Here is a 13,177-nt window from a genome sequence, read left to right as displayed (position 1 = left end):
GTGCACACATGTATGGGCACACGCTCCCCCACCCTCCGGGCCACCGCGTGATCGGCGCTGGAGACACCGGCCCGAGGCGTGGTAAGTTTGCTGGCCCCTGTTCAAGATGATGTAGTACGCCCCTCTTTTTTACCTAAGCCCAGAGTGGGAACCTGAGAGCTGGTGGCCAGATGTGACCCCCCCAGTCCTCTCTATCTGGCCCCCAAAACTCTCCCTGAGCCACACCCCCACCCAGCGCTGCTCCACCCCCCTCGAGTGTTTTTGTCTGGCTGGAAAGGGTCCTTGTACTCCAGTAATTGCCAGGATTGGGGAGGGGCACGGAGGGTTTGTCTCTTTGTCTCTCTCTCTCTCTCTCTCTCTCTCTCTCTCTCTCTCTCTCTCTCTGTGTGTGTGTGTGTGTGTAGAAAGTTAAACTAGCCTATTATACAAAGTAGGGATGCAGGTGGCGCTGTGGGTTAAACCACAGAGCCTAGGGCTTGCTGATCAGAAGGTTGGCAGTTTGAATCCCCGCAACAGGGTGAGCTCCCGTTGCTCAGTCCCTGCTTCTGCCAACCTAGCAGTTCAAAAGCACGTCAAAGTGCAAGTAGATAAATAGGTACTGCTCCGGCAGGAAGGTAAACGGCGTTTCCGTGCGCTGCTCTGCTTTGCCAGAAGTGGCTTAGTCATGCTGGCCACATGACCCAGAAGCTGTACACCGGCTCCCTCGGCCAATAAAGCGAGATGAGCGCCGCAGCCCGAGTGTCAGCCACGACTGGTCAGAGTCCCTTTACCTTTACTATACAAAGTTAAATTTTACATTTGTTGCTCTCCCCACTTTTGCCTCCGGCCACTCCCCCCCCCATGGCATGAGATCACCAGAAGGCTGCCCAATAGGGAATGTGAACCTTAAGGCTCTATTGACCCGTAAGAGAAAAATAAAACAAAATTTTTTTCATTAGGGCCACACCTTTACTAGGCCAACCAAAAGGCTGCACAATGATGTGGAAGTTTTTAGGTTCTACAGAGCTCTTCAGCAGGTTAGGTAGGAGAGGAAGAGGGTGGGGGAAAACACATTGCTCTTTGATGTGGATTTTGGAATTTTTTTGTGGGCAAACATGGCTACCTTTGATTCTCGGGCAAAGGAAGAAAACCTTTGGTCAGAGGGCCATCTAGTGGCGAAAGATTGCAGACAGCTATGTGGGTCCATTAGAAAAAGGGACTATTAAAACAGTCCAAAAATGCACAAAAGCACATTTCCTAATAAAGGTTTCATTTTCCTTGTATATTGTTGAGGAATTTCGCTCTTTTCCTGAAACGTTCAGCAAAATTGGTCCTCCTTCCAGTCTTTTCCTTTGTTCCATCACCCACTTACAGACATGAACAAAAGTGTTTTGTTTAACATTAAGTGAGCTGAAATTTCTCAGAAGAGTTTTCTAAGAAATGTTTGAGAACACTCATTTTTCTCTCCTCATCCAAACAGGTGAAGGAAACTACATGCTGTGTCATTGCATTATTTTCAGTAAATGGACCAAAGTGAAAATTAAAATTGAATTCGGATTCTTGTTCTTTCTAGACAAAGCTGTGTAGTGTTGGATATTGCATTTTGAGATCAGGTGAAATGATTTGGGGAGCAGAACATTATAACATTGTCTCCAAGGATGTAGCACAGGTTGTTTGCAAGAGGAAGTGGCCTGATTCAAGAGCATACCGCTATCAAAAGTATCTAGTGGGCCACTCCATCCAAATCTTGTTGATACTCTCAAAGAATCCTGAAAGCAAAGTTACACAGGACATATCCTTGCAGAAGCCATGCTGGTTTCTCTCCAGCAATGCTTGTTCTTCTCTCTGCTTAGTAAGTCTATCTCTAATCATTTCCCAGCGGAGACTTCAGCTAATTAGCCAGTAACTTCCTAGATTCCCTGGATCCCCGTTTCAAAAACAGTGTTGCATTGGCCATGTTCCCATCTTCAGGTATGGAGGGTGATCTTAGGGACTAGCTACCTAATTCTGTTCAAAGGCCACAGCAGGCGCCTCCGGACAAGAGGACTGGAGCAGAGGTGTGAAAGATGCATTGTCCTGGTGCACTCACTGTTTTCCTCTTGCCCACGTGCCCCTGTGAAAGTGCTTCCAGGTGATGCCTCCACACATGGAACCTGAGAAATTTGACAATGCAAACATCCATAGCCCCCAAAGCTGCAGGTATTATGGGAGGGAGCCTCAAGCAGGAGACAACAGAGGGTTGTTGTTTTTTTTGCCAAGATGTATCAACTCACCATTCACTCACCATTTCAGAAGTCAGCCCATTAGTTAGATTATAATCACACATCCATACTAAAGTTTTCAAGGCTGACTAACCACATTAAAAATCCCCTGATGATTGAAAACGTACCCACAATTAATCAGGCATTATTATTTTTTTTAAAAAAGCTTCCAATATAAGCACAAATAAAAATCTATACAGTGGTGCCTCGCAAGACGAAATTAATCCGTTCCACGAGCCTCTTCGTCTAGCGGTTTTTTCGTCTTGCGAAGCAACCCTATTAAAGTCTTAGCAGATTAGCGGCTAAAAGGCTATTAGCGGCTATTAAAGTCTTAGCGGATTAGTGGCTAAAAGGCTATTAGTGGCTTAGCGGCTTAGAAAAGGGGGGGGGAGCGAAAAAAATTCGGAACACTTGCAAGACGTTTTCGTCTTGCAAAGCAAGCCCATAGGGAAAATCGTCTTGTGAAGCAGCTCAAAAACGGAAAACCCTTTTGTCTAGCGGGTTTTCCGTCTTGCGAGGCATTCGTCTTGCGGGGCACCACTGTAATTATATTAGTACATTGCAGTCAATCACATGCTGAACAGGAGCCAGCAGCATGATGCAGCTGTAGGAATGCTGTTGTAAACAAAAATTGCCCTTTTCCCTTATGGGGTATCCAAGAGCCCATTTAGAGTCCTTACATAGGTTCCCTATTGGTAGGAGAGAATAAGAGAGGCCAACCAGAGAATATTGAGAAGCAAAGCAGCTAGTAAGCTTGATCTTTATTGATCTGTTGCAGGAGAGAGGAGGGCCCCAGAAAAATGGCATGCAAGGCCCTATAAAGACTTTTGAAATTCCCATCCTGTAGATCAAGACCACCCCCAGAAACATCATACATACATCACAGAAGGGGTGTAACCTAAGACCACCCCTCAGATACCCCATCACAGAAAAGGCGGTCTAAAACAGAAATTTGAATATCGTTTTTCTCCTGTTGTTGTTTATTGCCTGGGGAGCCTGGCCATTCTTTTGCAGTGATAAATACTTATTTCCTGGGCCAGGTCACAGGCTCACACCCTATTCATATCTTAAATGTCTCCTTAAGACAGGATTTGTGAGGAAAGAGACAATGGGGAGGTTTCCCACTTTGACCTTGCAGAGAAAACATTTGGTCAGTTTAGGAATCAAAATGGTTCCAGGTTGGTCTTCCTGTGCTGATCTATGTACGTGTATTTATGAACATTACCATATACAGTGGTGCCCCGCAAGACGAAATTAATTCGTTCCGCAATTTTTGCCGTCTAGCGAATTTTCCGTCTTGCGAAGCACGGTTTAAACGGCTTAACAAAGTCGCAAGACGTTTTCGTCTTGCGAAGCAAGCCCATAGGGAAATTCGTCTTGCGAGGCAAATCGCGGACGAAAAAACCTTTCGTCTAGCGAGTTTTTTGTCTTGCGAGGCATTCATCTTGCGAGGTACCACTGTATCTAAGACCTCAAAATTCCTATCACAATGCCAACTTGACCCCGCAACCGTGGGAGCCCGAGGCTGTGGCTGCCGTGCAGTGTGCGTGGCCCTGGCACTGAAATTAGTGGGTGCCCGGTTCCTTCATGGGGAATTTTGTGGGTGCTCAGGCACCCAGGGAGTCGGCACCTATGCGCAGCTGGGTGAAGTTGTAGTGTTGGGTGCAGCTGGGTGAAGTTGTCACTGATTGCGGGAAGAGCCACAAACAAGAGTGGGTGGCGTTTGTAGTGCTATATAGTCCCTCCCCCCGTGCCACCCCAATTTCTGTGTGCCGCCCCCCATGAGGTTCACAAGCTCCTCAACGCAAGCTGACCATTTGGAGCAGAAGTCTCCAATCTTTCAAGGCTCAGGACTCACCTTTAACCTGCAAATGCATGTGGGAACCTGTTTCTTAATTATTTTACCCTACATTTCCATGGTGATGGTGCCAACACTCAGGGGTGTTGACCTACCAGTCAAAGTCCAGTGGATTTGGAGCCCTGTCATTTCTAACCAGGCAACCCCCCCCCCCCTGGTGCTTACAGAAGCAGGGGAAAGATGACAACCAAGGCAGGAGCTCATACGTGTTCATATGGAATGATCTTTATTACAGTTTAATCTCACAGTTGGCAGCATTATATGAGCATAAAGCACTAGACAGGACTGGAGAAAGGCCTCTGGAGACAGCATGCAAACACTGTTTTTAAGCAAAGAAAACCCAAAAAACCCAACAGCCGTCCTTGGTGGCTTTGCGGTTTTAAACTTGCCCTGCCTTCATTTGGTTGGGGGTGGGGGGTGAGTTTGCTAAATTTCAGAGCGTGTTCTGTTTTCTTTTCTTCTTTTTTTTTAACCTTTTTTATTATTACTTTAAAAAATAAGATTTGCAACTTTAGTAAAACCCAGCAAAACGGCTGATTTCCGGTGCAGTTTGAAATAACATTAAAAGGAACAAAAAATAAAAATAAAAACTGAACAAAAATCTTTTTTTTTTTAATAAAAAAAAGGTGTGTTGTGGGCGGCGGGGGTGGGGTAAAAGATGCTGGATTGGTAATTTGGGTATTTCCAACAGTCACAGAAATACTGGGAGGGGAAGGGAAATCCCTCTGTCTCCCCCACCTCATGGGGGCTCCCTTCCTCTCCCCCCCCCCCATCTTCCCATTGTTTTGGTGCTATCTGAATGTCTTACATCTCCCCATGAAAATGGGAGGCATGGAAGTCTGGTTCTGGGGAGAAAGAAGGAGGCGTGGCGGGGAGAGGCGCTTCTGTGAGGAGGGGGTCAAATGGGGGGAGTGTGGGGTACATGCTACAAACGAAGTCAGGGTCTCTCCCCGCTATAAGAGAACCGGGATTCCTACAGGACCAGGAGAAGATGTTGGGGTCTCCCATATTTTCTCTCTCCCTCGTGCGTCTACTGGTGACCCCACTGAAAAAGATATGGGGGAGCCTTTTCCACGGAGGAGGAGGAGGGAGGAGCCGCCGGACCCCCACCCCACCCCCCCACCAGCTGGGGCACGGGGGTGGGGGGTAAATATGCACACAGTCCAATATGTTTCTCTAAATACAGTCCCTTGAGTGGAGGAATTCTGCATTCCTGCAGGGGTGGCCAAGAACCGCTCCCTCGGCCCCCTCGCCCGTTATCCCCAACCCCCAGACGCATGGGCGTGGGAGGCGGGTCGCAGGAAGTGGTGGAGGAAGAGGCGTGTCCAAGGGAAACCCCACCCTCCCGCCCACCTCACAGGTAAAGCTCGCTGGCTTTGATATGCTCTAGCTGTTCCCGTAGTTGGTGGAAGGCGGGCCGGTGTGCGGGGTCTAAGGTCCAGCACTTCTTCATCACCTCGTAGACGATCTGTGGGCAGCCGTCGGGGGACTCCATTTTGTACCCCTTCTCCACGCGAGGGACTACATCCTTCAGAGGCTGCAAGGGGCGGGAGGAGAGGGAAACAAAAACAAAGGGACTATGTCAACTGGAAGCAATACTGCGCTGGGTTCAGGACCGGGGTCAAAGCTCGCTGGTGGGTCTGGGGCCAGGTCACAAACTCTTGGCTTAGCCTACCTTGAGGGGTGTTGAGAGTAAAAGGGGGGAGCGGAGGACCATGAGTGCTGCCGTGTGCACTTTGGAGGAAAGGTAAGATACAAATTTTATAATAACGTGGAAGGCGGATAAGGATCTCCAGGGGCTATAAAACTGGCAAGCTTAAAATGCAAGGGAGGGGTTGGGGGGAGGACCCCAAGGGGAAAACAGCAGTGTGGAAAGGAGGAGCCAGTGAAATGGGAAGGGGCCCCAAAAATTCACTTTGCTAAATATTTTAATCGTACCCTCTTGGGTTTGATGATGCAGAGGCAGGGAAATCTGAGCGTAGTCAGACATGCACTCTGGATTTTAAGGCCAATTTCAAAAAGCTTAAGAAACTGCCAGGTGAAATCTCATGGTCAGAAATACTGAAAGAGAAGGGAGTCCCAGATGGATGGGAGTTTCTTAAAGGTGAACTATTTAAGACACAAAAGCTGACCATTCCAACAAGAAAGAAAAGTGGGGGACATGTAAAGGAACCAATGTGGTTGCATAAGGAGCTTTCAGAGGGGCTGAGATGTAAGAAGGCTTGTGTGAGCAAACGCTCACATGTGCCGGAGGGATGCATGGGCATCGGGGACCCAGCAGGTGAGCTGGAGGGGCGTGCACACAGGGTGCAAAGGGCAAAGGAGCCTGCCTTGGCACCCCAGCCCTCTCTGCTGACACTGTTGGAGCGGCTCCACTCCGCACAGGAGCCAAGCAGGGGCAGGCTGTGGCACTTGGCTCCTGTGCAAAGCAGGCACCCCCATGCCAGCACCTCCAGAGCGGCCCACGCCAGTGCTCCTCTCTGTGAGCGTTGGTTCCTCTGGTGCCAGGAGAGGGGCGCCTGCATGGGGGCTGGACCCTGAGCCACAGCCCCTCTGCCCCCCCCCCCCCGCTATGCCCCTGTAAGAAGGGCATGTATAAGAAATGGGAAATCATGGAGGAAGACTATACACAAGTATCCAACAGTTGCAGGGAGAAGGTCAGACAGGCCAAAGCTCACAATGAACTCAGGCTTGCAAGAGAGGTTAAAAACAAGGTCTTCTTTGGCTATGGGGTGTTGAGAGTAAAAGCGGGGAGGGGAAGAGACAAGTAAATAGTAGGTCCTCTACATGGAGAAGATGGAGAAAAGTTATTGGGGGACAGAGAGAAGGCGGAACTGCTCAACATCTACTTTGCCTCTGTCTTCACCCAAAAGGAAAGTGATGCCCAACCAGGTGATAACGTAAAAAATTACCGTATTTTTTGCCCTATAGGACGCACTTTTCCCCCTCCAAAAATGAAGGGGAAATGTTTGTGCGTTCTATGAGGCGAATACAGGCTTTCGCTGAAGCCTGGAGAGCGAGAAGGGTCGGTGCGCAACGACCCCTCTTGCTCTCCAGGCTTCAGGAAGCTATCCACAAGCCTTGCAAGCCCGGCAGGAAGTCGCGCCGGGCTCCCAAGGCTTGCGGACAGCAGCCTGCAGCCCAAAACCCAGGGAGTGCAGTGAAGCGTGCCCCGGACTTCGGGCAGATATCCGCAAGCCTGGGGAGCCCGGTGGGAGTTCCCGCGGGCTCCCCAGGCTTGCGGATAGCAGTCTGTTCTGGGGGTTGGGGTCGGGGGAAGCTCAGGCTTCCCCTGCCCCAGCCCCACGCCTGGGGGGGGGGGAAATAAAATTTTGTTCTTTATTCCCCCCCAAAAAAAAACAACTAGGTGCGCCCTATGGGCGAAAAATACGGTATTTAAGGAGGGAGCTTGGGCCCAAACTAATGGCTTCAATTTACAAGAAATGAGATTCTGACTAGACATCAGGGAAAGCTTTCTGACAGTAAAAGCTGTTTTACAGGGGAACTGACTCTCCTTCCTTGGAGGTTTTTAAGCAAGAGGCTGGATGGCCACCTCTCATGGACACTTTAGTTGAGATTCCTGCATTTCAGGGGGTTGGACTAGATGACCCTGGGGGTCCCTTCCAGCTCTACAATTCTATGGTTCTATGATTTTATGAAACGAGGGGAGCATTTTGGCTGGACCCCATCCCAGTAGTGAAAAATCCTTCAGACTCATTTCAGACATGCTCTCTTCAGACCCTTCTGATCAGGAGCACAGGAAGACTGCCTTATATCAAGTCAGCCTACTGGCTCCAGCACCGTCCATCCCAAGTGGCAACAGCTTCTGCAAGGGCTTCCGGTCAGGGTCTTTTCCAGCCCTATCTAGAGAGGTCAGGGATTGAGCCTTGGATGTTACTGGGCTGTGCTGGCCCCTCCCCATAAGAAACAGCCTTATAACCGGGCCAGACACCTGGTCCACCTAGCTCAGTATTGTCCACCCTGACTCGTAAGGACATCAAAAGAGCTGCTGGATCCGACCAATGGCCATCTAGCCCAGCACCCTCTTCTCAAGAGGCCAATCAGATTCCTCAACGGGAAGCCTGCAAGTGAAACATGTCCGCAACACAGCCATCCTGTGGCTTCCGCAACTGGCGTTCAGAAGGACTGTTGCCTTCAGCTTTGGAGGGCTGAGAAAAGCCAACGTGGCCAGGAGCCATCGACAGTCCTCTCCTACATGAATTCGTCCACTCCTCTTGTAAAGCCATCTAGGCTGGTGACTCACAGTGGCTCTCAAGGGTCTTAGGCAGGGGTCTCTCTCCCAGCTCCACTGTGGATTGCACCTGGAACCTTCTGCATGCAAAGCAGGCGCTCTGCCATGGACTCACAGCCCTTCCTGAAGCAGGCACCTCAGCCAGGACAGCCTGCCAGGCAGCTGCTGTTCCCACCACTTTCCCATAGGCAGTGATGGCCCTCCAGCTGTTTTGGGACTACAACTCCCATCATCCCTAGCAAACAGGGCCAGTGGTCAGGGATGATGGGAACGGTAGTCCCAAAACAGCTGGAGGGCCAAGTTTGGCCATCACTGCCCTAAGGCTATGAAAAGAGAAGGCAGAGCAAAAACGCAGTTGCTCCAAGAGTTGGCTGCAAAAAAGGGGGAGGGAGGGGCAGGGTCCCTGTCGAAACATCAAAAGCCAGCTGAGCTTCCATCACTTACAATTCTCGGATAAGGCACTCGCCCAAAGGAGTAGATTTCCCAGAGGAGGATCCCAAAGCTCCAGACGTCGGACTTGGTGGAAAATTTCTGCTAAGAGAAAGGAAGCCCATCGTTGAGGGAAACGGTTCCTGGGGGTGGCGAGATACTCCCCAAGCCTGGAGATCATCGCACAGCCTCTCGCCACAGCGGCGGATTTGGGCTCTCAAATTTCAGCAGCAGCACCCTCTGCCTCTTGCGCTCTGCTCCATAGCACTGAATGGGTGCCCCCCCCCCACAGCACAGCAGCCAGCGCAACCAAACCAGTCATGCTGTGTCCTAAAACCACCTCTGCTCACCACCCTCTTTTTAGGGAACAGGGTTTTAGCCCTTTCCCAAAGCCACTAAATGCACCCCAAACTACACCCAGCCTCCTCTGCATAATAGGAACTATTGTAGCTCATGACTGATCAAGACCATTTTGCAAATCAAGCTCATGCCGGCCAGCAGGGGGTGGGGCCTGGGAAGGGGCACACCCGCCCCCCCAAGAGTCAGTCCCAAGGGCTGAAGAGAGGGGGAAGGAGGGCGCCGCTTGCCCCCCAGGTTGAGGTTCCTCACGCTGGACAGACGGTCATGCCTGTGTCTGTGATGGCTCAGGGCCCGCCTAGGTCACCCCTGTGTTGTGCCACACCTTTTCTCTAAGTGCTTCCGGCGCCGTCCATTTCACTGGCAGCTTGCCCGTGTCCTGGGTTGACGAGGCTTCTTTCGTCAGCCCGAAGTCACTGACTTTGGCAATGTTGTCTTCCGAGACCAGGACGTTCCGCGCTGCCAAGTCCCGGTGGACGAAGTTGTTTGCCTCCAGGTACGCCATGGCTTCACAGACGTCTCTGTGTGGGGAGAACAGGCAGGCAAGACTCAGGAAAGGGAGCTGTTGCTCCAGGAGATGCTGCCAGTGCACAGCTGTCTCCTTGCACGAGCCTCTTGGCAGACAAGACCTGCGAGTGAGGCTCTGCTCTAAATTGCAACTTGCAGCACAGCTTGGATTGCAAAGCAGGGCCTGTTTCTGTGGTGGCCCCCAGGATTTGGAATGCCCTGGCCACATTCTCTTTCTTTGTACGTAGGACCAAAATACCCTTTACCTTGGTTCTGCTGCTGTTGTATTCTGCACTGATTATTTGTGTTAATTAGTGCTTGCATCTGTTAAACCGTTGCATAATCCTATTTATTTTATTTTTTACATGAAAAGTAGTGCAGGCATTTTAAGACTGAATGATTGAAACGTTATCATTACAGGCCGTAGTTTTGACACTGTGATGAAAGGCCCATCAATCACCTGACATTCAAAATCTTCCCAGCATCTCCTTATCCATTTTCCTCTGTTTTAAACTCCCATGAACACACGCTATCACCCCCAAGCAGATTCTCCTGTGCTTATAAATGCGTCCTCCAAATGATTAGCTGGGGAGATAGAAAGCTGCCTTATACCAAAACAACAACAGTTGTTTATTTCTGACAACAACAGTTATAAGGTTGAAGCGACCTCTGCTTCAGAGTATCTGATGAAGTGTGTATTACACAAGAAAGCTCATACCTTGAAAGCTTATATTTAGTAGATCTTTAAGGTGCCACTGGAATTTTTAAAAAAGATTTTTTCATCTTTCATCTTGTTATTTCTTATACCAGAAAAGTCCATTACTTCATCTAGGTTAGTTCTGTCTACACTGATTGGCAGCAGCTCTGCAGAGTTCCAGGCAGAAGTCTCTCCCAGCTGCCACTGGGACTGAACCCGGTTGCTCTCTGCATGGAATACTTGAACTTGATCACTGAGCTGTGGCTCTTCCCTGTAATTTTAAAACCAGAGTGTCTGGCATTGTGTAATGCTGTGGGCAATTTATTGAAATGAACGTGATTTAATAATAATAATAATAATAATAATAATAATAATAATAATAATAATAATTTATTTATACCCCGCCCATCTGGCTGAGTTTCTCCAGCCACTCTGGGCAGCTCCCAATCGAGTGTTAAAAACAATACAGCATTAAATATTAAAAACTTCCCTAAACAGGGCTGCCTTCAGATGTCTTCTAAAAGTCTGGTAGTTGTTCTTCTCTTTGACATCTGGTGGGGGGTGTTCCACAGGGAAGGCGCCACTACCCAGAAGGCCCTCTGTCTGGTTCCCTGTAACCTCACTTCTCGCAATGAGAGAACCACCAGAAGGCCCTCAGCGCTGGATCTCAGTGTCCAGGCTGAACGATGGGGGTGGAGACGCTCCTTCAGGTATACTGGGCCAAGACCGTTTAGGGTTTTAAAGGTCAGCACCAACACTTTGAATTGTGCTCAGAAACGTACTGGGAGCCAATTTAAGTCTTTCAAGACCAGTGGTATATGGTCTTGGCGGCCACTCCCAATCACTAGTCTAGCTGCCGCATTCTGGATTAATTGCAGTTTCTGGGTCACCTTCAAAGGTAGCCCCACGTAGAGCACATTGCAGTAGTCCAAGCGGGAGATAACTAGAGCATGCACCACTCTGGCAAGACAGTCTGCAGGCAGGTAGGGTCTTAACCTGCGTTCCAGATGGAGCTGGTAGACAGAATTAACCTGCACCTCCATGGACAGCTGTGAGTCCAAAATGACTCTCAGGCTGCACACCTGGTCCTTTAGGGGCACAGTTACCCCAACAAGTATTAAAGGTGGGCCACAGAATGCAATAAGAGAATGCAGAGCTGCAAAAAAGGCAAAACATTATCTGAAAAGTATACTAACAATTTTTTCTGGCTAGCCAGATGCCAAAAATGTACAACAGGGATGAGGAACAATCAGCCCACAAGCTCAAACTGGCCTGGCCAGGGTTCTTATTTGGCTGGCAAGGCTGTTTTCCCCAAACCATGCTCACATCTGACGTTGCACGTGGTACCCAAGAAGCACTCAGCTGTCGGGTGCTTAGGGAAGTGCTGCGCAAGGGGCATTGGTGGGTGGACATGTCAACCCACCTGCCAACCATGTGATGTTATGAGGGCTCCATGTGACTGACAGGCGGGCTGCCCCATCCACCCATCAAAGTTGTCCCATTGGGGTGGGGCTAGGTAATGACCCGGCTGGCTAGGTCACAAGAGAGTTTTCTTGAGGGTGTGGCTGAACATGTCTCCTCCAGCTGAGTTTTAAGGGGGGTCTCATTCCAAAATCATGCATGTCCATGCAAAGACGATAACGCTGACACATGGTTTTATGCGCTGCCGATCTGCCCTCTGTGCAGACATTTACATAATCAATCCGCCGCCAACATCTCATCCAGAATGTGACTTTTCTCCTTGCGGATCAAGACAAACTGGTGACTGAAAAGACAGCAACAGTTCAACAACTGCCAATAGAATAAAACGGTTGACCCACAACGATCCTCTCTTGATTTTTAAACTGTGTGACTTTACATTTAGCTTTTGGCAACTTTATCTGCTTAGTGATGTTTGCATATGTTTGTACTTGGCACCCAAATTGCAATGGCTGGTGGCTGTTGCAAACATCTCTCTGTCTCTGTCTATTGATCCATCTGTCTACACACAAACAAGTTCTGATTGTTGTTTTGTGCAGGCACAGATCCTGCCAGTTGGGTGTGTGGCCTTGTCTCGTCCGTGCCATACTTACAAGGAGAACTTCAGCAGACATTCTCCCCCTAGCACAGACCTCCCTCGGGAGCGAAGGTAATCGACTAAACTTCCCTGCAGACAAAGAGAAGTGGGAAGAGAAGGGTTAATGTCACAAACAGGGTTGGGGGTCAAGTATGGAGTGCAACTCTCAGCCCATTACAAGTCTGGTCAGCGGTGTTCAGAGGCGTGCAAGGCACATTCTAGCCTCACCAGCCAGCGCGCTCTCTCTCTCTCTCTCTCTCTCTCTCTCTCTCTCCCTCTCCTTAGTCACCAAGGCCTCTTTTGTTACACAAATTTTAAGGTGCATACATAAGAGACCCCCCAAAAAAAACCCCAATCCTTCACCCTTCAAAATTAGGAAATATTCCCTGAAAAAAGACATTGTATCTGAGTACACAGAACCATCCCAAAACCATCTTGGCCTTCTTAATAGCCCCGGATATTTTCTTTGTAGAAGAAGGAAGCATCTTGGGAAACCCTTCCCAATAGTTCTTTTCACTTGCAAATCCTTTCCAATCCTGTAAACAGACAAACCTCTTAGAATGAATGGGCTACCCCACTGCAAAACTGTTATGGCAAGTATCTGTTACAAAGATCATCTTCTGAGTATGAATGGGGTCGGCCTTTATGGTATATAACGTTTCAAAAGAATGGCCCAGACTGGCAAACACAATCAGGTATATTGACAGACAGGAATCAAGTCACATTCTCAACTTTCTGTTGCAGACAGCCTCTTTCTGTGACCTGGTATGATACTTTTGGG

General features: G+C 49.2%; 1 protein-coding gene across 4 annotated transcripts in view; it reads right to left on the bottom strand.

Moving 5' to 3' along the window:
- Positions 1 to 4,298: 4,298 nt before the first annotated feature.
- CSK (C-terminal Src kinase) overlaps positions 4,299 to 13,177 on the bottom strand; it is a 71,785-nt gene continuing 62,906 nt past the window's right edge. For 3 of the 4 annotated variants that reach the window (XM_081207816.1, XM_081207817.1, XM_081207814.1), the window contains exons 10-13: positions 12,413 to 12,486; positions 9,462 to 9,657; positions 8,795 to 8,884; positions 4,299 to 5,635 (exon numbers count right to left, since the gene is read on the bottom strand). In XM_081207816.1, coding sequence (XP_081063942.1) covers positions 5,453 to 5,635; positions 8,795 to 8,884; positions 9,462 to 9,657; positions 12,413 to 12,486 — 543 coding nt within the window. In that variant the 3' untranslated portion in view covers positions 4,299 to 5,452. The remainder of the gene's footprint in view (positions 5,636 to 8,794; positions 8,885 to 9,461; positions 9,658 to 12,412; positions 12,487 to 13,177) is intronic. The other variant, XM_081207815.1, reaches the window with a different exon arrangement.

The sequence above is a fragment of the Podarcis bocagei genome (genome assembly GCF_964188305.1).
Source record: "Podarcis bocagei genome assembly, chromosome: 9".
Lineage (NCBI taxonomy): Eukaryota > Metazoa > Chordata > Lepidosauria > Squamata > Lacertidae > Podarcis > Podarcis bocagei.
This window is presented reverse-complemented; position numbering and strand designations above follow the sequence as displayed.